Here is a 25452-nt window from a genome sequence, read left to right as displayed (position 1 = left end):
ACTGAATTAGAAAATCAAAGGGAGTTGAGAAGGTGTACATATAGATTAAATTTCCTACATCTGAGTAGGATGTAAAGTTCCTACATCTGTGTGATTTTGATGACTTGCCGAATTTGCAATGAATTATCGAGAGTGAGATTTGAAAGAAAAGATGTCATAAATAAGACATAATGACAGTTAAATGCAATTAACTAGGCTCCCAATAAAAAAGAACAAGAGAATTAGCCATGTCTCAATGCAGATCAGAAGACAGGCAACTTGGTAAGGTACAGGCAGTAAACAACTCTCCAATTTTGGGGGGAACTTGGAAGGAAACTGTTGAATGAGTATTTACATTCTTGGACTTATAAAACAGCTTAATGAACTTGAAAATATTTTTGTTCCTCGTTCCATACATGAATTGCCCTGAGATACTAGAATACATTGTAAAAAAAAAAAAATGTTCTTGAATGTCCCTCTCTCATTTCCTTCTTTTTTGAAAAAACATGGACAAGTAATTTCAGGGCAGGCTTGCTTGAATATTAAAGAACAGTTTTGATCACTCAACCCATAAAATCTATGAAGTGGCTTGAAAAGAAAATAATTTTAAAAGAGGGTAGTGTGGGAAAAGGAAGACAGATGAGCTAGATGGACATATACTTTGAGAACAATATTTTATGTTATAGGAATTAAATGTTACTTGTAATTTATAAAGGGTCATAAGTAAAAGCTATATGCAGGTGTCATTAAAACAAACAGAAAAACACCAGGAGTTTTTATGAAAATGTACATGGATAATAAAATTAAAAAGAAAAGCCTCTATTCAAAAATTCATTCTTAAAATGCTAATTTACCAATCCACACCCATCTAATTTTTGTAATTAACTGATTTTTAGGCTTTAACATCCAAATTTTTTTAAAGATTTATTTATTTATTTTAGAGAGAGACAGAGAGAGAGCACGAAAGACTGGCAGAAGGGCAGAGGGAGAGGGAGAGAGAGAGGGAGAGAGAAAAGCATACTCCCTGCTGAGCAGGGAGCAAGACATGGGGCTCCATCTCACAACTCAGAGATTAGACCTGAGTGGAAATCAAGAGTTGGATGCTCAACCAACTGAGCTACCCAGGTGCCCCAGATGTTCTTCATTCATACATTAACTCCTTTTTTTGCTATTCCAACTTTAAAGGAAGGAGTTTAAGTACCAAATTATAAGAAATTTAAGGGTGAGATATATCCTTTATGTATATGTTCATACCATTAATAAATATTTTAATGCTCTCCCAAAGCAAAAGCAATTCGCCTACAGGAAGTATATAATAATATATTAAAGATAATGATTATATATATTATATAATAAATATTAATTAGGTAGTAAAATAGAAGGCATGTATATGCGTGTATACATATATACATGCACACATCCATGTATACATATACAGAATATAAATACACAGATATAGGTGTATAAATGTATATGCAAGCATAAATATGTATATTTGTGTTGATGTGTCCCTTTGTCTCTGGATTAAAAAAGCTAATATATTACAATTGGATACATACAGACAAGAAAAGTTTACTATCTTACAAAAAATTTCAGAAATGTCAATGCAAATGGCCAAGAAAATACTATATATTGAAGTAAGGTAAATTATATTTAAAGATAATGATGGAATTACTACTTACAAAAACAAATACATCTCCATGATTCATAGTGATTCAAATAAGAATGAAACATATTTTCATCAACCTTCATTCTTATGAAGGTTATGTAATATTTCAGTTCCTGTGTTTATAAAATACAGGGTGATTAAATTCAAAACACAACATGCATGCTAAAATATTATTAAAATCAAGAATCAAAAAAAAAAATCAAGAATCAAGGTAACTCACATAATTGATGGAAGGTAAAAGAAGATACCTTTTACAGATAATAAAAGATGTAGCAAATAGAGAATGAAAATTTATTTTCTAATTAAAAAATAAAAAAGGATATACTGTCTTGTCTATTTTTCTTACATTAATGAGGACTGGGCTATAGGGTTTATTAGCTATGTATAAATATTATACAGGTGGGCTTTTTCCCCCTTAAAACATAATCACTCTTGTCCAATTATTCAATTAAAACTATTACCAGAACAACTTGCATAGTCTACTACTCAGCTAAAAAATGAAGTCACCTTGAACACAGATGTTTAGTGTAACATTCTGCTAACAGTGCATTTTTAAAAAAGATAATAGTTTTATCACAGAGCCTTCACCCTAAAAGAGTCAAGAATCAAGATATCCAAAATCCTTTCTACTATTGTAAGGAAAGAAAGCACAAAAATTAAAACATGAAAAAATGTAATCCTAGAAGTTATATCCATTATTAACATGCAAAGAATTAATTTCTTTTAAATTCCACCTTTCAAAGTACTAAGATATTTATTATTGGTTAATCATCCCTAGTGAGATATTTTTAAACAATGTTGTTCCATAGAAATGCATCTAATTCTCTAACTTCTGGAAGATTTTAAAAGCAATTTAGGTATAAAATTAACCAGACATATAAAATGACAACCAGGAGTGGCATCATGGTCATACTGACCTGTGCAATCATGCACTACTCCATGTGTAGAAGTCTTGTGTTTGCTTTCATGACTGCTGTCACTATCTTGAATTTCTTAATTTTAGAACAAGAAGTCTGCATTTTATTCCTGTGCTGGATCCCACAAATTAAGCAGTTGATCCTAATTACAATAAGTTGGGGACAGTGGCCAATAGCTATAATATTGAAATAAGAAACCAAGCTAAATTGGATAGGATAGAGAAATAAATTTTAAAAAAGCATAAAATTCAAATTGGAGGCACCAGGACACAGTGACATACTAGTGGAGGGAAAACGAGTACCAAAGGAAAGGCTCTGAAATATGAATATAATTGAAAATAAGATTCCAAATCCCAGTCTCTGATTTGCTTCAGGATATACATTCATCCTGGAGATACTGCCTGAAGACAACGGAAATTAAAATACCTTTCATTTGGATTGTCCATGTGTCCATATGTGTGTAGTTGTGAATGAAAGTTTTACTTTGCAGAAAACTGTGGAAGAAATTTATATAACTTTATACTACAAACCATTTTGCTGAGTACTACTTTGTCTACAATATCATTTGCTAACATTTCCATTTAATTTTTTTTCATTTCCATTTAAATTGATCTTACAACAGAAGATCTCTTATTGCAAATACTTTCCCTTCAGTTCTTCAGAGGTACCAGTTTTCTATTCTCCCATCCTTACTTCTTCATACCACCACCACTATACAACATATAAAAGATGTAGTTCCCTCTGAGGTATGGAGACTTTCATGAGTAAACTTTCTCAGCCTTACTACTCTTCACTTCAAAATATCTTTGTATTAACTCAATTCACTCTCTTCCATTTTCAAAGTCCATCATTCCATTTTTGCTCATATACCCTCTCCTATAAGACCTTGCTTCTACATGTTAAGTATGTATCTTGGGATCCCTGGGTGGTGCAGCGGTTTAGCGCCTGCCTTTGGCCCAGGGCGCGATCCTGGAGACCCGGGATCGAATCTCATGTTGGGCTCCCTGCATGGAGCCTGCTTCTCCCTCTGCCTGTGTCTCTGCCTCTCCCTCTCTCTCTCTCTCTCTCTCTCTCTCTCTCTCTGTGTGTGTGTGTGTGTGACTATCATAAATAAATAAAAAAAAAATAAAAAAAAGTATGTATCTTTACTGGATTTTTCCTCACATTACAAACATGTTTAAATTTTCACTGTTCTGGAAGTAAATAAAATATCTTGTCTGTTCTATAACTCAAGTTACGGGCCCTCCTCACTCATATTTCCCTCACCAAACATCTTTTTTTTTTCATTTTCAAAGACACGCTAATTCTTTCATCCCCAGCTTTACTGAGATATAACTGGCACATAACATTGTGTAAATTTAAAATGTACAAAGTGTTAGTTTAATACATTTATAAATCACAAAATGAGTGCCACAGTATAAGCTACCACCTCTACCCTGTCACATAGTCACCATTTTTACATCCTGAAGAATAATTTACATTTCCTACCTCCACTTTACCACTGACCATTTCCTCTTTTACCACAATTTAACCCCACAGTTGACCTTCCAGGAACTGATCAAGGCAGCTATAATTAAGAACTGAAGGACTGAACGGTTGTTGAACAAATAAATCCAGCTAGTAGAGACCACTTTTGAAGATATTAAATGGGTAATGGGTAAATGTTGAATCACTTACATACAGTGAAATTCTACACCTGAAATGAATATCACACTGTATGTTAGCTAACTGAAATTTAAATAAAAGCTTGGAAGAAAAAACTAAAGTATTAGGTTCTGTAGTTTATGGACTACTTAGGAAGAAGAGAGGTAAAAATTATTTTAAGTGTTTTATATAACAAGAGGCAAGTTAAATATTATAACCTGGCTGATTCTCAGTTTGCTATCATTTTAGAGAAACTTCGGTAGTCTATGATTTCAATCTTTAAATATGGTTAATTTTGTTTATATACTTCTCATTAAATTGGATACATCCAGACTCTCATATCTAAGAGTAACCTGATCAGTTATTTTATATACATACCTATTCTCATTATATTAATATTTATTGCTAAAAAATAGACTCACATTTCAGCAGTAAACAGATGAAGAGACAGCTTTTTTTTTTTTTTTTTTTACATTTAGCCTCGTAATTATAAGGAGAGTAGTTTTAACATCGCTTCAAGGTGACAATCTATTTATAGGGAGAGGCCACTGCACTTTATTTTTTTCTTAAGTATCCACCAGTATAAAGAGGTCTAAAAGTGGACTGCATGTAACTGAAGTTAAAAAAAAAAAAAACTGGTTCACAAAGCAAAATATGGATGGCTGATGTACCTCTTATTTCCTGCCAGACCACATGTAGATCTGCTAAGACTATCATTCAAATCTGTTAGGAGAGAGGTTGGTAAACAGAGAAGAGTACCAAAGATTACTTTAAGGTTTCGGCCTGAAAATTTTGAAGAATAAGCTGGCAAGAATAAACTTGTCAAAACTGAGTTGGGTAGGTTTGATAGGAACTCAAATCTAAGAATGTGAAGTTTGGGATCCCTGGGTGGCGCGGTGGTTTGGCACCTGCCTTTGGCCCAGGGCGCGATCCTGGAGACCCGGGATCGAATCCCACATCGGGCTCCCGGTGCATGGAGCCTGTTTCTCCCTCTGCCTGTGTCTCTGCCTCTCTCTCTCTCTCTATCATAAATAAATAAAAAAAATTAAAAAACAAAAAGAACTGAAGAAGAGGGATCCCTGGGTGGCGCAGCGGTTTGGCGCCTGCCTTTGGCCCAGGGCGTGATCCTGGAAACCCGGGATCGAATCCCACATCGGGCTCCCAGTGCATGGAGCCTGCTTCTCCCTCTGCCTGTGTCTCTGCCTCTCTCTCTTTCTCTCTGTGTGACTATCATAAATAAATAAAAATTAAAAAAAAAAATTTAAAAAAAAAAAAAGAACTGAAGAAGAGATAGAGTTTTTCAGACAAGCAAAATCCAAAGAAATTCATCATCATCAAACTGGCCTTATAAGAAATGTTAAAAGAATACGTATTAATTAGTAACAGGAAACATATAAATCTCGCTGGTAAAGGTAAACATGTAGTCAAGGTAGTGGGTTAATCATTTAAAGAGCTAGTATAGTGATTAATAGATAAAGGAAACAAAAATAACTATAATAATTAGTTAAAGGATACACAAAATACAAAGATGGAAAATGTGAAATAAAAAACATAAAACATGGGGGGAGTAAAAATGTAGAGTTTTAGAATGTGTTCAAACTTAAGTTTCTATCAACATAAAATACACACACACACAGAAATATGTACATGCAGATATAGGCTATTATACCTATATAATTACCAAATTATAATTACTAAATATCAATACCTACAATATATAATTAGCAAATTACAATAATTATTGAAACCTCAAGTCAAAAGATATGGAATGGAGTGGAAAGAAACAAAACAAAACAAAACAAGACTCACCTATTATGTACATGACTCACTTTGGATCTAAAGATACACACAGATGGAAAGTAAAAGGACAGAGAAAGGTGTTTCGTGTAAATGAAAACCAAAAGAAAACTGATGCAGTTATACTTTTATCAGACAAAACAAAGACTGTAAAAAGAGACAAAGAAGGGCATTACATAATTAGAAAAGGGTCAATCCAATAACATAATATGATTATTTGTACACATTTATGCACCCAACATAAGAGCATCTAAATATATGGAGAAAATATTAACAAATCTAAAAGAAGTAAATTGACAGCAATGCAGTAATAGAAGACTTTAATACCCCACTTACAACAATGGATAGATCATCCAGACAGAAAATCAATAAGGAAACATCAGCCTCAAACCACACATTATATCAGATGGATTTAATATATTCAATATATATATATATATTGAATATTCATGTATATAAATATATATATACACACATATATAATATATATACATGTATATGTATATGTATATATATTTAACACACATATATATATATATATACATATATACACACACACATAAAGAGCATTCTACCCAAATGCAATAGAATATACACATTCTTCTCCAGTACACATGGAACATTCCCTAGGAAAAATCATTAGGCCACAAAACAAGAATCAATAAATTTAAGAAGACTGAAATTATATCAAGCATCTTTTCCAACCACAACAGTGTGAAACTAGACATCAATTATAAGATGAAAAAATGGAAAAATTACAAGTATATGGAAACAATATACTAGTCAACAACCAGTGGGTCAATGAAGAAATCAAGTAATACCTGAGACAAGTGAAAATAGAAAAACAACATACCAAATCTATGGGAGGAAGTAAAAGCAATTCTAATTCTAAGAGGGAAGTTCATAGTGATACAGGCATACCTCATGAAACAAGAAATATCTCAATAAACAATTTAACTTTACATCACAAAGAACTAGAAATAGAAGAACAAGCAAAGCCCAAAATTAGCAGAAAGAAGGAAATTGTAAATATTAGATTGGAAACAAATTAAATAGAGAGTACAAAGACAAAAGAAAAAAAATCAATGAACCTAAGATCTGATTCTTTGAAAAAAAAAATAGACAAAACTGACAATCAGTTAGCTAGACTCACTAAGAAAAGTGAGAAGGCTCAAATAAGTAAAATAAGAAATGAAAGGGGAAAAGTTACAATTGACACTACAGAAATACAAAGAATCATAAGAAAATTCTATGAACAATTATACGTCAACACATTGGACAAACTAGAAGAATGGATAAATTCCTAGAAACACGCAATCATCTAATACTGAACCATAAAGAAATAGAGAATCCAAATAGACTGATTATTAGTAAGAAAATTGAGTCAGTAATGAAAAACCTCCTGCCACAAAAGTCCAGGACCAGATAGCTTCACTGGCAAATCAAACATTCAAAGATTTAATACTTAAGCTTATCCCACTCTTTCAAAAGATTGAAGAGGAGGGAGTACTTCCAAACACATTTTATAAGGCCAGGTTTACCTTGAAAGTAAATCTGATAAGAATACCACAAAAATATTATAGGCCAAAATCCCTGATGAACATAGATTCAAAAATCTTCAATAAAATATTAGGAAACTGCATTCAACAATACATTAAAAGGATTATACACCATGATCAATTGGGATTTATTCCAGGGATGCAAGTATGGATCAACATTCATAAATCAATGTGATATACCACACTAACAAAATGAAGGATAAAAATTATATAATCACCTTAATATATGCAAAATTGTTTGGCAGAATTCAACTTCCATTCCTGATTAAAACTCTCAACAAAGTGTATATAGAAGGAACATACCTCAACATAATAAAGGCCATATATAACAAGCCCACAGTTAACATCACACTCGTAAAAAGGGCTCAGCTTTTCCCAACAAAAAGCTGACAGCTTTTTCTCTAAGATCAGGAACAAGGCAAGGATCCCCTCTCTTGCCACTTTTACTCAATATAGTATTTGAAATTTTATCCAGATCCAAGAAATTAGGCAAGAACAGGAAATAAAAATCATCTAAGCTGGAAGGAAGAAATAAAAAAAAAATCACTATTTGCAAATTAGATGATATTATATATAAAAAAACCCTAGAAACACCACCAAAAAAAACTGTCAGAACTAAAAATGAATTCAGTAAAGTTTCTAGATACAAAATCAATACATATAAATATGCTGCATTTCTATACAGTAATAACAAATTATCAAAAAAAAGAATAAAACAATCTCATTTACAATTATATCAAATAAAGGTAAAATACTTAGGAATAAATTTAACCAAGGAGGTAAAAGAGCTATATTCTGAAAACTGTCCAACATTGATGAAAAAACTGAAGAAGACAAATGAAAGATAGTCCATGCTCATGGATGGGAAGAATTAATACTGTTAAAATGTCCATATTGCCCAAAGCAATCTACAGATTCAGTGCAATCTTCATCTAAATTCCAATGGCATTTTTCACAGAACTAGAACAAACAATCCTAAAATTTGTATGGATCCACAAGAGATCCCAAATAGCTAAAGCCCTATGGAGAAAGAACAAAGCTGAAGGCATCACACTCCCCAATTTCACACTATATTACAAAATTATAATAATCAAAATAGTATGGTTTTGGCATAAAAACAGACATAAGATCAATAGAACAGCATAGAGAGTCCAAAAATAAACTCACTCACACATATATGATCAATTAACTTATAACAAAGGAGTCAAGAATAAACAATGGGGAAAGGACACTCTTTTCAAGAAATAGTGTTATGAAAACTGGACAGCCATAGGCAAGAAGAAGAAGGAGGAGGAGGAGAAGTGGAAGAAGAAGAAGAGGAAGAAAGAGGAGGAGGAGGAAGAGGAGGAGAAAGAGAGTGGATTCGATCTTACACCACACAGAAAAATTAGCTTAAAATGAATTAGAATTGATTGTAAGACACAAATCATAAAACTCTTAGAAGAAAACAAATGCTAAGCTCCTTGATATCTTGGTGATGATTTTTTTTTGCATTTGACTTCAAAAGCAAAGGCACCAGAAGCTAAAATAAATAAGTGGGACTACATCAAATCAAAAAGCTTCTACACAGCAAAACAAATTAACAACATAATGAAAAACAACCTACTGAATGAGGGAATATATTTGCAAATCATATATCTGATAAGGAGTTAATATCCAAAATATATAAATAACTCATACAGAATTGCCAAAAAAAATCTGAATAAAAAAGGGACAGAAAATCCATATAGACCTTTTTCCAAAGAAGATATACAGGCAGCTAACAGTCACATGTAAAGACATTCAACATCACTAATCAAAGGGAAACACAAATCAAAACCACAATGAGATATCACCTGATACTGCTTAGAATGGCTATTATCAAAAAAGCAAGAAGTAACAAGTGTTGGTGAGGAAGCCCTTGTGCACCACTGGTGGAAAAGTAAATTGGTACGACCAGTATGGAAAACAGCATGCAGTTTCCTCAAAAACTTAAAAATGGAAGTACCATATGATTCAGCAAATCCACTTCTAGGTACTTATCCAAAGAAAATGAAAACACAAATTCCAAAAGATATATGCACCTCTGTGTTCATTGCAACATTATTTACAACAGCCAAGATATGGAAATAATGTCCATTGATGGAAAAATAGATAAGGAAAATGTGATATATCTCATAAACAAATGTGATATGTAATGTGATATACATTATATTATATATAATGGAATACTACTCAGCCATAAAAAAGAATGAAATATTGCCGTTTGCAATGACATAAATGGAGCTAGAGTATATACTGCTAAGTGATGTGAGTCAGAGGAAGACAAATACCATGATTTCACTTACATGTAGAATCTAAAAAACATACACGCACAACAACAACAACAACAACAACAACAAAATGAAGCAGAACGAAAGGAAACAAATACATAGAACATAATAGGGGTTGCCAGAGGGGAGGGGAGTTGGGAGTGAGCAAAATGGGTAAAGGGAGTCAAGAGGTACAGACTTACAGTTATAAAATAAATAAGTCATGCGGATGTAATATACATGTTAACTATAGTCAATAATAGCGTAGTATGTATTTGAAAGGTTTTAACAGAGTAAATTTTAAAAGTTTGCATCACAAGAAAAAAATGTAACTTTGTACGGTAGTGATGGTAACTAGACTTGTGCTGGTCACAGTGTATACAATATCAAATCATTATGTTGTATACCTGAAGCTTATATAATGTCTTATGCCAATTATTCCTCAATAAAAAACGTCTAATGTCAGTCTAGGTTTCATTCCTTCATAGGAGATCTGTCTCACTTATTATCTTGTGGGTTATTTTATTGTGAGCTGAAATTTCACTAAATTTCATCTGTGAGGGATCCCTGGGTGGCACAGCGGTTTAGCACCTGCCTTTGGCCCAGGTCGCGATCCTGGAGACCCGGGATCGAATCCCACGTTGGGCTCCCGGTGCATGGAGCCTGCTTCTCTCTCTGCCTCTCTCTCTCTCTCTCTCTCTCTCTCTCTCTCTCTCTGTGACTATCATAAATAAATAAAAATTTAAAAAAAAATTTCATCTGTGAGAATACTAAGGGTATTTTTCCTTGTAAAGGATTTGGATTTGCTTCTGACCATGTTAGGCTGCTAACAACCTAGAGCCACTTTACCTTAATCTCTTGTCTTGGGGATTCCTTGACCCTTACTGATAATATACACTCAAGTAATAGGCTTATCATTACAAATTTTCAGATGAAATGAATATGATTATTTTTACTATTACTTTTACACTCAGTGGGAAGGGAAACAGATCTAGTTTTATATTGGTACCTTCTACAGAAAGACAGAATACTCCCACCCATCATTTCACTGAAGATGTAATAGCTAATATTTATTGAGCAACTTTAAGTAGGTTTGTACAGAATCTCTGTTCAGCTCCCCAATTCAGCTTGAGCCTGAAACTCAGCTTTCTCTTCAAACAAAGAGAATTTTGGCCTAATTTGCTAAGAATATGGGTTGCTACTATTAGTTTTTAACAATAGGGTAATGCGATGATGGTCAGTCCTGATAGTTGCATTACTTAAATGGCTTCCATTTCATCCCCTCCATTATTTTCTTTTATTTTTTTGGTCCTGACCTATAAAGGTTAACTCACCCTTCCTTGTAAGAGGAAAAAAAAAAACATTTAAAAGTATATTGATTGGAAAATTCCCAGCATCTTGATGTTTTGCAGAAGGCATTTTAGGATACTTAGTCAGTCTCATCCATGGAAATGGAAGTTTGCTTCATTTCAACATCTGTGAAGTAAGCTCATCAAATCTACCTCATAAAACTAATGCAGGGGATTAAGTTTTATACTGTTTATCATTGCTTAGCACAAGGAACAACGTAAAAATGTACTCCATAAATATTAGCTATTACTATTATCATAGGGTGATATTTTCTAAGAAGTAAACATACTGAAAAAATCATAAAGCATATACTTTTGTTAGACAAATGGTTTTCTGATAAAACTTTGACCTTGTGACTGCTATACTGTCACTTATTTTCCTGGACTGCTTTACAGTTCTTTTTAAATGAATATTTGTCTATTCTGGTCTATCTGTGCCCAGGTAGATGTGACACTGAGTGAACAATTCAAAGTCATAATTACCTAGAAGAATTAATTGGTCCCTCAAGCTGCCTATCATTAAAGTCACTATGAAAGCACAATTAACTAGTTCAGATTTTGCCTCTTTTACTCTGTTATTTAATGTCAGGTGAAAGAATTTACAGATGCCTTTGAAAAGGACAGAAGTTGGGGTGTTAATAATTTACAAGAAAGATGAAATAATCACTAATCAAGAGAACTGGTGAAGACTTTGGACTTCTAAATGTGTGATTTTAATATTTAAGACTCTAAGATGATTTTTAAAAGCCATCCCTAATACTTTTAAGCTCATGCTGAAAGCTTTCCTTAGAAATTGGGAAACCAGAAAATTGCAATAGTCACTTCTTACCAGGCAGCTTTTATTGTTAATATAAGGAAAAGATCAGTGAGATTGGAAGTACTGTGGTCAAATGGTCATGCACCCAGGCTCAAGTGCAAGGGGACTTGAATCTGAATGCTTAATAGATGCTTACTATCTCTGTGGCCTTTGGTACCCTTTTCATTTTTGTAAAACAGACTGTGAAAGATCTTAAAACACAGGGCTATTGTGACAACAAAATGAAAAACTGCATGATGAACACTTAGAGCAGTGACTGGGCTTTTGGAACCATTAGACCATTAGTGCTATTATTGTGTGTTTTGCTATATCACTAACAAATCTTCAGTAGCCTGGTTAGTCTGGAATAAGTTGTAAAAGTCAGATGATTTGGTGTGATTTTTGGAGCTGTTTCCTGGTTTGCTCACCATCTCCCAAATAATTACTATGAGTAAAAAATAAAGTGCCACATGATTATGAAGAGGGAACGACGCCTTTTCAAGGAATGGAAATAACTTATTACATAACTGAATGAAAACTCACACTCTGAAATTAGGAATGGGATCTGGCATATTTCTTTTAAATGTTCATAGGCAATAAAAACTCTGGCTATTTGATTGATTTATCAGGCAATTGAATGTTACCTTTGCTCTGCATAATTGCAGATATAAGAAACATTAGGTGGGTAATAAAAAAAAACCCACAAACCTCTGACATAGGCATTTAATTGAGAAAAAATGGGCTAAGGCTCATCTTTAAGTGAAAGGGCACTTTGTTTATTAATGAAAAAACTGTTTTTCTTTAGCCAACAACAACAACAACAAAAAAAATCAAGGATCTTAGGGGAAAGGCTCCCAGTGATTCCCCATTGAGAATTATATTTGCTGTGGGTTTTTCGTAGATGGCTTTTAAGATGCTTAACAATGTTCCCTCTATCCCTACACTCTGAAGAGTTTTGATCAGGAATGGATGCTGTATTTTGTCAAATGCTTTCTCTGCATCTAATGAGAGGATCATATGGTTCTTGGTTTTTCTCTTGCTGATATGATGAATCACATTGATTGTTTTACGAGTGTTGAACCAGCCTTGTGTCCCGGGAATAAATCCTACTTGGTCATGGTGAATAATTTTCTTAATGTACTGTTGTATCCTATTGGCTAGTATCTTGTTGAGAATTTTTGCATCCACGTTCATCAGGGATATTGGTCTATAATTCTCCTTTTTGGTGGGGTCTTTGTCTGGTTTTGAAATTAAGGTGATGCTGGCCATCAAAATCCTAGAGGAGAACACAGGCAACACCCTTTTTGAACTCGGCCACAGTAACTTCTTGCAAGATACATCCACGAAGGCAAAAGAAACAAAAGCAAAAATGAACTATTGGGACTTCATCAAGATAAGAAGCTTTTGCACAGCAAAGGATACAGTCAACAAAACTCAAAGACAACCTACAGAATGGAAGATATACAGAAGATATTTGCAAATGACGAATCAGATAAAGGGCTAGTGTCCAAGATCTATAAAGAACTTATTAAACTCAACATCAAAGAAACAAACAATCCAACCATGAAATGGGCAAAAGACAGGAAAATAAATCTCACAGAGGAAGACATAGACATGGCCAACACGCACATGAGAAAATGCTCCGCATCACTTGCCATCAGGGAAATACAAATCAAAACCACAAAGAGATACCACCTCACACCAGTGAGAATGGGGAAAATTAACAAGGCAGGAAACCATAAATGTTGGAGAGGATGCGGAGAAAAGGGAACCCTCTTACACTGTTGGTGGGAATGTGAAATGGTGCAGCCACTCTGGAAAACTGTGTGGAGGTTCCTCAAAGAGTTAAAAATAGATCTGCCCTATGACCCAGCAATTGCACTGCTGGGGATTTACCCCAAAGATTCAGGTGCAATGAAACGCCGGGACACCTGCACCCCGATGTTTCTAGCAGCAATGTCCACAATAGCCAAACTGTGGAAGGAGCCTCGGTGTCCACTGAAAGATGAATGGATAAAGAAGATGTGGTTTACGTATACAATGGAATATTACTCAGCCATTAGAAACAACAAATACCCACCATTTGCTTCGACGTGGATGGAACTGGAGGGTATTATGCTGAGTGAACTAAGTCAATCGTAGAAGGACAAACATTATATGGCCTCATTCATTTGGGGAATATAAATAATAGTGAAAGGGAATAGAAGGGAAGGGAGAAGAAACGTGTGGGAAATATCAGAAAGGGAGACAGAACATGAAGACTCCTAACTCTGGGAAATGAACTAGGGGTGGTGGAAGGGGAGGAGGGCGGGGGGTGGGGTGACTGGGTGCCAGACACTGAGGGGGACACTTGATGGGATGAGCACTGGGTGTTATTCTGTATGTTGGCAAATTGAACACCAATAAAAAATAAATGTATTATTTAAAAAATCAAAGAAATTACGGTTTGAAACAACTTTAGAATTTTTCACAATAACAATGTAATGCACAATGGACGTTTTGGAAAATAAATCAATTTAAAAATGGTTACTGTAATCATTTTATTTCCTCAGCCCCTTAGATAATTTATCCCAAGGCTCCCTCTACACTGCATCAAAACATCAGTCTTCTCAACTAAAAATCCAATGGGTACACCCAAATGATTAATTTAGCTAACAAATTATTAGATGTTGTTCTGTTACCTAGTAGTTTGTAAATGATCAAAGAATCCAGAAAGTACCCTGAGAAATAGGAAAAGTCTGTTACTAACCATCCTTTTACCTCAACATCATATCTTTAAAGCCACACCAGATCCCTAAAGACTAGCACCGTGGAATGTGAGAAAGATATTATCTCCTACATATATGGTTTTTATCAAAGTTCTAAAGCACCAAATATGTTTTTTCCCCATTGCCAAATTACTCTCAGGTTATTATTGGCTAGATCTTTCATATAAGCACAGTCAGGACTGATAGCAGTTTCAAGTTTATTTATTTCAAGTTATTTATTGTTACTGTAACATTCTGCCTAATTGACTATTGAAATAGTGGAAACCTTCCAATTTAAGGTTTAGAGGATGACAAAAAAAAAAAGTCCTCTTCTCAGTCTTCTGCACTTCTCTAAACAATGGAGTTGTGTGCATTTCTTTGTTTTTAATATTGGGATATATATATTTGTTTCTTTTTCCTGCCCTGAGTGGGATGCACACAGAGACACTCAAACACACAAAAACAATATGTACACACCGCTTTGAGGATGGGTACTAAACTACACAACCTAGGAAAAATAAAATGCCAATCATTTATTGACTGTGTACTATGCTCTTAGCACTATAGTTAGCACTTTCTATGCAGTATTTTATATTTTGCTCAGGAGATCCCTATGAAACAGGAGCCATTATCACAGGTGAGGATGTGGGAACTTGAAAATATTATCCAAGGGCACAGAGTCAATGAGTTGTGGAGGGACATGCCAGTTACGAACTTACTGCCTCTGAACACTGACCTGCTTGTGCTACTCTCTTTGCCAGCTGGTATGATGCTAAACTTTGTCAGTATTGGGCATTGGAGTGACAGCAGGGGAAGTAAAGAGTCCTCCCCTTTCAGGTGTGTTTGTACTTCTTTCTTGCACCTGCCACTCTGGGTTGACCTGTAGGATGCCTGGTGGAGCTCACCTCCTTCATTTCCAACTCTTCTATAAATTTTAGCAGCACCCTCTATGCATGTCTCCTGCCAAGTTCTGTGGGTGCCCCAGTGGCAAGTTCATTTTGGGGGGGCAAACCCATGGGCAGCTTCCTGATGCCCAATCTGGTTTCCCTCAGTTCAATAGCACCAGCCACAGGTAGCTTTCTAGCAGGTGCAACAGGCCCACCATCCGGCTTCCCAGCAATTCAAGAGCATCCCCCACAGGCTACTTCCCTATGAATTTTGTCAACACGCCACTCCAAGATTCTGTTGGCACAAGCTTCAGTCTACTCTCTGACTAGGTACTAGCCCTAGTGAGGCCAACTCACAGCATTTCTTTGCCACCTCTTGGGCTGGAGTCACATTCTTGCCCAACAGGTTTGAATCCCAGCCTTGGGTAAAAGCTCCTTGCTTTCCAAGTCAGTCCCTTGGGTACTATCCCTCAGCCCTGGGGTATTCTTTTTGAGTTCTCTTCTATTTTCTCTTAAATTAATTCCTAGCAGATAGTTAATACTTATTTGTGTTAAACCTTCCCTGGTCAAGTCACCGTGTAGTTTCTGTGACCTGTCTAACCCTGATTAATACAAGGGGCTATTCCAATCCAAGGTCTTCTGATTGTATAGTCAATGCTTTAACAACTCAATTTGGATATATTGGAGTAGGTGTTTAATCAAGGTCTGTTTTTGAGTTGAGTTTTTATTTATTTGTGGAAAATGCCTGGTTCCACATCAAAGAACTTTGCAATATAAGAACATAAATAGATTTTATGTTACTAAAGGTTTGCAAGAATATTACATAAATGAGGCTGATGCCAAGGTCAGGTTAGAGAGTGATGGGTTCCTAAGAACAGAATAGATAGACTCTGCACATTGTTAAAGATTGAAATGTGGGCCTTTTCACAGTTTAGCCAATGTCGGTTTTACAATGTGACTTTTGATTTTTTGCTTTAACTGCAATTTCTAACCTGACACTAACATTCTAATATAAATAAGAGCACACTCCAATTCCCTAACAAAATCCAAATTTAGGGGCACCTGGTAGGTCACTGGTTGAGCGTCTGCCTTTGGCTTGGGTTGTAATCCTGGGGTCCTGGATTTGAGTCCCACATTGGGCTCCCCGTGGGGAGCCTGCTTCTCCCTCTGCCTATGTCTCTGCCTCTCTCTCTGTATCTCTCATGAACAAACAACAACAACAAAAATCCAAACTTAAATGAACTTGGAATCAGTTGCCATCTACAAGTAACTATTTTTACTCTGATATCAGTGTAACAAGAGTGAGAGGCCAAAAGACCATTAGGAATCCCCTTTCCCATCTCCAGTCCTTCACACTGATATGAGTAGAGAGTGACTAAAGTGTTTGGGAAAGACAGTGGCAGTATTCAGAATTGTTTGGAAGATCCCTTCAGTAACCTCTACATTGACCTTCCCCACCATCACTTACTCGTCTTCAGGATCTGAGGGCGGGTAGGCTCTCCTACTCTAGACTTCTTTCCAATTTACAGACATGATCAAACATCCCCCCAACTTAAATAACAAAAGGTTTCCTACATACCCTCCTAGCTACCATCCCTCTCAGGATCTTTCTTTCTCTACACAGCCAAGCTCCTTAGAAGCATAGTGCAAGCTTGCTTTCCTCCTTCCTCTTCCCTAGTATCTTCAATAATGCCCAGCACTGTTCTCTCTATCTCCAGGGAACTCCATCAAAACTGATCTGGGAAATGTTATGAATGATCTCCCATTTTTTCAATGCTGTCTTCATCTTACCAGGCCTCTCTAGTGTATCTGACATTTTTTTCATGACTTCTCTTTATAAACTGAGATCTCCTAAGCACCCTGCTTTTAACTTGAGTCTCCTTATACCTCTGTGACCATTTATTCTTATTTCCTTCATAAACACTATCTCTTCTGCTTTACATTTGATTTTGATTTTTTTAAATATTTATTTATTTATGAGAGAGGGAGGAGAGAAAGAGAGAGAGAGAGAGAAGCAGAGGGAGAGGGACAAATGGACTCTGCACTGAGCAGGAAGCCTGACGTGGGGCTCCATCCCAAGACCCTGAGATCATGATCTCAGCCAAAGGCAGACACTTAACTGACTAAGCCACCCAGGTGCCCCTGCCTAACCCTTGATTTTATGTATAATTCCTAAATTCTGTCCAGGATTGATTTTCTTTTGATTTACCTGGATGATGTCATAAATGTTAAAGTTTTAACTAGCATTTGGCCTAGTAAATCCCACATCTGTATAATCAATCTGGATCATTCTAACTTTAGGGCTGTGTATCTCTCTTTTACTGAATTATGGAACATCCCTGGTACACACTCCATAAGTACTTTAGGAGATCTTGTTGATACCCTACCATATAACCCCTTAACCTCAATGGCTCTGAGTTCACCGGAAGCTATGATGGCCAGTTTCTGCAAGCACTGCTACACTATCACCTTAAGTACCCACATTTCTTTTTTTTTTTAAGATTTTATTTATTTACTAATGAGAGAGACAGAGAGAGAGGCAGAGGCACAGGCAGAGGGAGAAACAGGCTCCATGCAGGGAGCCTGACGCAGGACTCCATCCCAGGTCTCCAGGATCACGCCCTGGGCTGAAGGCCGCACTAAACCGCTGAGCCACCCGGGCTGCCCAGTACCCACATTTCTTAATTTGATTGCCCTCGAGAGACCAGAAGTGAGGGATTTTCTGCACCCAAGGGCAATCCTCAAACAAAAACAGAGGAAAATGGGTGGATAAGCACTTCAGTTTCCATCAGCTCAGTGGGACAATTCTGAGTGTGCTCTGTGACACTGGCATTATACATGATTTCTGTAAAGCTCCTAGTAGGACCAGCACTGTCACTCACAGTGGGAACTGACTGATAAAAGTTTCCTTTATTAACCTTCCAAGCTTTCATTCCCCACTCTCCCCACTCCCTCACTCGTCCTTCTTGGTATTATCTCTCAAATTAACTACTAGTGCCTACGTCCTTGACTCAGGGGTAGCTTTTGGTTGGTATCAAACATAAGCAGGCACTTCAGGATCAATGGAGATAAAAAGTGACATGTGATTTTTCACCTCCAAACTTGCTTTTTTTCTTATTTTCTCAATTTTGTTTATGAAAAATAACAGCCATCCAGTCACTTGAATCAGAAACCTATATGCTCTTCTAGATTTTTTATTTTCACTGTACTATCACAACTGCCCTTGTCTTCAACTGAGCTAAAAATACCACTTCTTCCTTGGTCTCACTACCTGCGCATACCACCTACTCTCCACAGTCACTGCAGAAGTAATATAATCTTATTTTGGCACCTCTCTTCTCCTTCCCCCTTACATTTTTTTAAAGATTTATTTGAGAGAGAGAGAGAGAGAGAGAGAGAATGAGAGAGAGAGAGAGAGAGAGAGAGAGAATGAGCAGGAAGGGCAGAGGGAGAGAGAATCTCAAGCAGATTCAACACTGAGTGCTAAGCCCAACACAGGGCTCGATCTCACAACCTGAGCCAAAACCAAGAATCAGATGCTCAATTGACTCTACCACCCAGATGACCCTTCATTCTTACATTTTAAACCCTTTCAAAAAAAATAAATAATAAATAATTTTTTTTTAAAAAATGAATAAACCCTCATGGTTCGCTGGGTGTACAGTTATGGACCAGGCTGTCTGAGAAGCATTGAGCTCCCTCAGCAACCTTGCTGGTGCCTATTTACTCAGGTCTACCTTCAGACACTCTGCCAGCTGTACCTTACACTCGAGCAAAACCAAATGGCTTGCAGATATGCAGATATAACTAGCCTCATACTTCCAACTGCTTGCATGTGGAGGTCTACCTGTCTGGAACTTCCCTCCTACACCTGTCCATTTGGCTATCTCCTACTCTAGTTCACAGGGCTGCCTGTGCCAGCTCAGTCAGTAGAGCACACAGCTCTTGATCCCAGCATTGCGAGTTTGAGCCCCATGTTGGGTGTAGAGATCCTTGAAAAAACTTTTTAAATCCTAAAGAAAAAATAAAATAAAATGTTGCTCACAATGAATTTTCTCTAGGAAAGCTACCCCAGATGCCTTCCTCTGTTCACCACAAAGGGTGTGTGCCCTTTTTCTGTGTTCTCTAATCCTCTGTGATAACTTTTAACACAACTTTTGGCATCTTATAAGGATAGCATTTGTTTTTCTGTTCTGAACACACTAAGAAATCAGTGAATTTTTGCTTAACTACTCAGTGTCTATGAGTTCTGATGGAGAGGGAATTTTCAGACTTACCACCTAACCTTAGAACATTGTCTCAAATGTTACAGACACATTTAGTAAATGGATACAAAATTAAACTTCATTATAATCCATTTGTTCTTTTTGACAAGTAATCCATTCTTGATTTAGGAAAGTATATGCAAAACACTATTTGGGAGCAATATATGTCATTTTCTCAAGTTTGAAAACATTTAGAAAAACACATGGTGTAATTTTTATTTTTTTTTATTTATTTTTTTTGTTTTGTTTTTTGTTTTTTTTTTATTTTTTTTATTTTATTTATTTATTTATTTATTTATTTTTTGGTGTAATTTTTAAATATGAAAACTCCTCTGTTATATATGAATTAAAGCTCTTTAGTATGACATGGGAAGAATAAACAATATCTAGGGTACTAATAAAATCACACATATTACTGACAGGTTACACATGACCATAACATGTGTGTGCATGTGTTGAGAAGGACAGGGGGAGAGGGAGAAAGAGATGAGGATATCTAGACATCTAGATATCTTGTGTAGGGAAAAGAATTCTGTAGTCAGATAAGATCTGACTTTTGTTTTTTTTTTCGTTTTTTTTAAGATCTGACTTTTGAATACAAGATTAACTACTGTTTGTGGACCTGAGCACATTACTATATTTGGTATGTCTTGGTTTCCTGGCAAAATCCACCTTTTTATAATGTTTTTGTAAGGTAAAATATTAGAAGACACATACAAATAATTTTTACCCTTATGAGGCTTGTAACAATTTTTAAAACCTGGAAGCCAAGCTAATATTTAAAGTATTCTTCATTTTATCTGAGAGGCCTAAAAGCATTTGCTAGATATTTATGCAAATCATTTCAACAGATTTTTCACTCTTATCATCATACCTCTTCATGGAGTTCTCTCCAACGAGAATTAAATGTCTCAAGCTCCTCATTGATCAGTTCATCCATGACTCCACCATCTGTCAAGGTCTGTGCCAATATGCGAATCTGATTCGGGTTATCCTCTGAATGTTGCATCAAATTTTCAAGCGACTGAAACACATTTGTAATAATTACTATTTCCCTTCTTTTCCTAAATATACTGAATGAACAAATGCTCAGTATCTTCCTATTTACATACCATTAATTTAAAAAACAATTTAAAACAATACCTAATTGGGGTGATAAAACAGGAAAGACCATCGTTACTTAAAAAATATAATATTTATGCATTTATATCTTCATGAGCTTGTGGCAGGATGGCGGACTGGGGCACTTTAAAAATTATCCACAGCCACCTTTTTCTTTGATGTCCTCTAGTCTTAAACCTGGGAAGGTAAAATACTCAATTTCTTCACTTCTCTTATAGCTAGTGATGGCTAAGTAACATGATTCCGAACAATATACAGAGGTAGAAGTTCAAGAGCAGAGTTTCCCTTCCCAAATTTTTTTTTTTAAAGTACAACCTCCAGAAGAAATTCCTTTGCCCTTCATACTTTTTACACACACATACACACACACACACACACACACACACACAGAGATTTTAAGTGGAACAGCCATTTTTTGGATGGAAAAATGATAAAAGATGAGAATGAAGTCCTTTAATCCAATCATTTAATAGGCCTTTGTTCTGGCCACCATCCTACTAATGTACTGCATGTGCTTCATCTTTTCTTGGAAGATGCATCACATTGCTGATTCACAAGGAATGCTTGGTCAGTTAACACCTCTGATTAGCACAAGGCCAATATCACAGTCCACTTGAGACTAGTCTCATTGTTCTTTGATACCTCTTCAGGTTTTACAATAAGGAAGTTAGATATATGATGTTTAGGTTTCTGATGTAACATTCTAGAATTGCAATACTATCAAAAGAAATCTTTTACCTTTTGTTCACATCTTAATTTATATACCTTATTACAGCCCATTTACACAGGGGTTGCATTGCAAATGACCCTATATACAATATATATGGCAAAACTACGTATTCATTATACATAATGGGTTAGCCAAAAGTACAATAAAATGCATAGAAAGGAAATGACTATTATTAGAAGTTCACATAAATCGACATTTATACCTGCCAATTCCTTCAAATTTTACTTTTTAAATGTCTTCAAGATAAAACTTGAAAATGTACTAACATTCTGTAGTACTAAAATGTATGAACATTTTAAAGACATATTCCTAACATCAGAGCATGTGCATTTAATACTTCATGACATTTTGTAAGGTTTAAATGCATGCTTTTAAATAACTTAAAAGTAGGTTTCAGTTCAACAAATGTAGCTTTTAAACTGGAAATAATGTTTTATTTATTTTTTTAATTTTTATTTATTTATGATAGGCACACAGTGAGAGAGAGAGAGGCAGAGACAGGCAGAGGGAGAAGCAGGCTCCACGCACCAGGAGCCCGACGTGGGATTCGATCCCGGGTCTCCAGGATCGCGCCCTGGGCCAAAGGCAGGCGCCAAACCGCTGCGCCACCCAGGGATCCCGGAAATAATGTTTTATATGACCATCCTGTTTAGCTCTACTCTGATGGAGCAAAACAGTACATTTGCAGTCTGTGTGGGTCTGTGGTAGATTTAGAGAGGTAAAGAAAAGTGTCAACATAGAACTTTATAACACAGAAAAAGGCAAGGATGCCTGGGTGACTCAGTGGTTGAGCATCTGTCTTCGGCTCAGGATGTGATCCCAGAGTTCCAGGATCGAGTCCCGCATGGGGCTCCTGCATGGAGCCTGCTTCTCCTCCTTCTGCCTCTGCTTGTCTCTCTCTCTCTCTCTCTCTCTCTGTGTGTGTATGTATCTCTCATGAATAAATAAATAAAATCTTTTAAAAAAGAAAAGAAAAGAAAAAAGCAGATGTCCTCTGGAAAAGGTTATTTAAATCTTCTTCAAAACCTTGAGGCTGAAAGGTTTACAGAAGAAACAAAGGCTTCATCCAAATAACCAGTGTCAAGGAAGGCAAAGCTACTACACTATCTGTACTGTTTCCTTTGCAGTTCTCTTCTACTTGGTCCTGGGTGTCCACTGCATATGAATTATTATCATTTTGATTAATTCACAACTTACATCAAGCACCTCGGCGATTTCCTCAGCTCCCCCAGAAATATTTTCAGTGGTTTTAAGCTTGACTTCTACTTCACTTAGCCACTTGTTTGCCTTCTCCAAGTAGGACAATAACTCATGCCAGCACGCCCAAACTTCCTAAGAAAGAAATACATATCACAGATGAAATGTGTGATGGAGAAGTGACTGTGAGCTTTTGGAATTTTCATTTTTAAAGCTTTGAAAATAGAACAGGTTTATTTTATATTGCTCACCTTTCCTTTGCAGTAGATATTTAAAAATGCAACTAGTCATGTTGATCAGCTATTATGTTTATAATTACTAATCATCAAGGAAATATTTTATGACAAAAATTAATTAAAGAGTCAGGGATTTTACTGTTTTAAATAAAAATGCATCAACATTATAGTCTAGAAAATAAAAAATAAAAGCATACATAAAAATGCAAAATGCATATATATATATATATATATATATATATATATATATAAAACATCTCAAAACATTATCCATGACCACTTTTCTGTGAGTTCCTTTAAACTTCCTTCCTTTCAGGGCAGCCCTGGTGGCTCAGCATTTTAGTGTCGCCTTCAGCTCAGGGCCTGATCCTGGAAACCTAGGATCGAGTCCCACATCAGGCTCCCTGTGTGGAGCCTGCTTCTCTCTCTGTCTGTGTCTCTGCCTCTCTTTCTCTCTCTCTGTGTCTCTCATGAATAAATAAATAAAAAAACTTAGAAAAATAAACTTCATTCCATATGTAATTTGATAGCTAACATTAAAGTACAGATTTAGCTCCAGTGCCCTTTTCACTAAATCTTACATCATACAATTTTTCTGCATTACTCAGAACACATATATTTAATGAAAACCTAAAGTTTAAGTGGCTGTATTTTTGTTTTCTTAATAATCAAAACTTATTGGGTAGTTAGACTATTTTTCGTTTTGTTCACTATTATAAATGTAGTGAACATCAATATGAATATGGATTTCCCCATTATTTCAAATTATTTCCTTGAAGTGTATTAAGAGGAGTATATAACTAATAACTATTTCAAGGATGCTATTTGATATGTATTGAAAAATGATTACTGTAATACACAAAATAAAGCAAAACTTTAAGACCGCAACCAGAAAATACAGAAGAGTATTTTATAACCTTGGAATGGAAAAGGATATCTTAAATAAGACATTTTATAAAAATAAAACAAAACAAAAAACAAAACAAAAAAAGAATGCATTTGATTACAATAGAATTAAACTCTTCTATTTATCAAAAGGCACCATAAAGAAATTGAAAACCAGCCTCAAACTTGAAGTAAACAATTGCAAAATTTGTAACAGATGAGTAAGAACGGAATGCCATCAAGTCAATTAAAAGGTGAAGAGACTTCCCAACAGAAAATGAAAGGAAAACCTAAACCAGCATTTCAAAGAAAAAGATATATATGCATATCAAAAAAATATATGAAAATATGTTCAACTCCATTAGCAGTCAGGGGAATGTAAGTGAAGATTACAACACGATATTTATACCACGTTGACCAACAGAAATGAGAAATCTGACAGCTGTAAGTGTAAGAGAAGATACACATTAACGAAAACTTGTATTTATTGCTGGTTGGTAATATTAGAATGGCCATTCTGGAAAACAATCTCTCATTCTTAGTCAGGTGAATATTCACATACCCGACAATCCAGCCACTTCACTTTTACATACATATCCCCAGAGAAATTCCTTTGTGTGGACAACAAAGACAGTTCAGAGGTTGTTCATTTCAGCACTTTTTGTAATAACCAAAATTTGGAAAACAATCTTATGTCTGCTAACAGGAGAATGTATAAATACATTGTACACATTTGAACAGAGAATACAGAAGTAAAAATGAAAATTTCATTACACAGAACAACATGGATGAGTCTCAGACACAAAAATGTCAGGCAAAATGGGCACATCCTAGAAAATAAATATTATAGGATATGATTTTTTTTGTAATTCTTGAAACAAGCAAAATTGAGCAACACATTATTTAGGTGTTCATATGAGTGTGATAAAACATTTTTAAGGCAAAGAAATAGTAAAGGTGAATTCCTGGATTATGGTTATGTCTATTGGGTAAAAAGCAAGAAGATGCAGTAGAGGACAAGAATACAAAAATGATCATTTTCCATTAGATTTGAGATTGCAAATATTGGACAAACCTATAAATACCGTAGTACAACCACTACTCCCTGCAACTACCACCTCGGCGCCACCAAAAATAAAGCCAAAGAAGGAAGTTTTATTTTAGGAGAAACCAAAAATTCGATCAGATTTCCCATATTTTCACTTTGCTTATACCCCTTGCAAATGATGAAGGACATTCCCTCTCTACTTGATGAAAAGTGGCAGTCTAACCTGTATCACCACATACAAAGACTTGCTTGGTATTTTATGTACAGTTTATTACAGAAAGTGAAATTATGTATTTTGCTTTAAAAAGTGATAGAAATCTTAAATCTGGGTCAT

At 35.5% G+C, this 25452-nt stretch overlaps 1 protein-coding gene across 14 annotated transcripts in view; it reads right to left on the bottom strand.

Moving 5' to 3' along the window:
- Positions 1 to 25452, bottom strand: part of DMD (dystrophin) — a 2167959-nt gene that overhangs the window by 1266414 nt on the left and 876093 nt on the right. For all 14 annotated transcript variants that reach the window (XM_072818058.1, XM_072818060.1, XM_072818056.1 and 11 more), the window contains 2 exons: positions 22950 to 23084; positions 20775 to 20924 (listed from right to left, as the gene is read on the bottom strand). In XM_072818058.1, the coding sequence (XP_072674159.1) occupies positions 20775 to 20924; positions 22950 to 23084 (285 nt within the window). The remainder of the gene's footprint in view (positions 1 to 20774; positions 20925 to 22949; positions 23085 to 25452) is intronic.

This window comes from Canis lupus, chromosome X (assembly GCF_048164855.1).
Source record: "Canis lupus baileyi chromosome X, mCanLup2.hap1, whole genome shotgun sequence".
Taxonomy (NCBI): Eukaryota; Metazoa; Chordata; class Mammalia; order Carnivora; family Canidae; genus Canis; species Canis lupus.
Note: the sequence above shows the minus strand (reverse complement) of the source record. Positions and strands in the feature narration are given on the sequence as shown.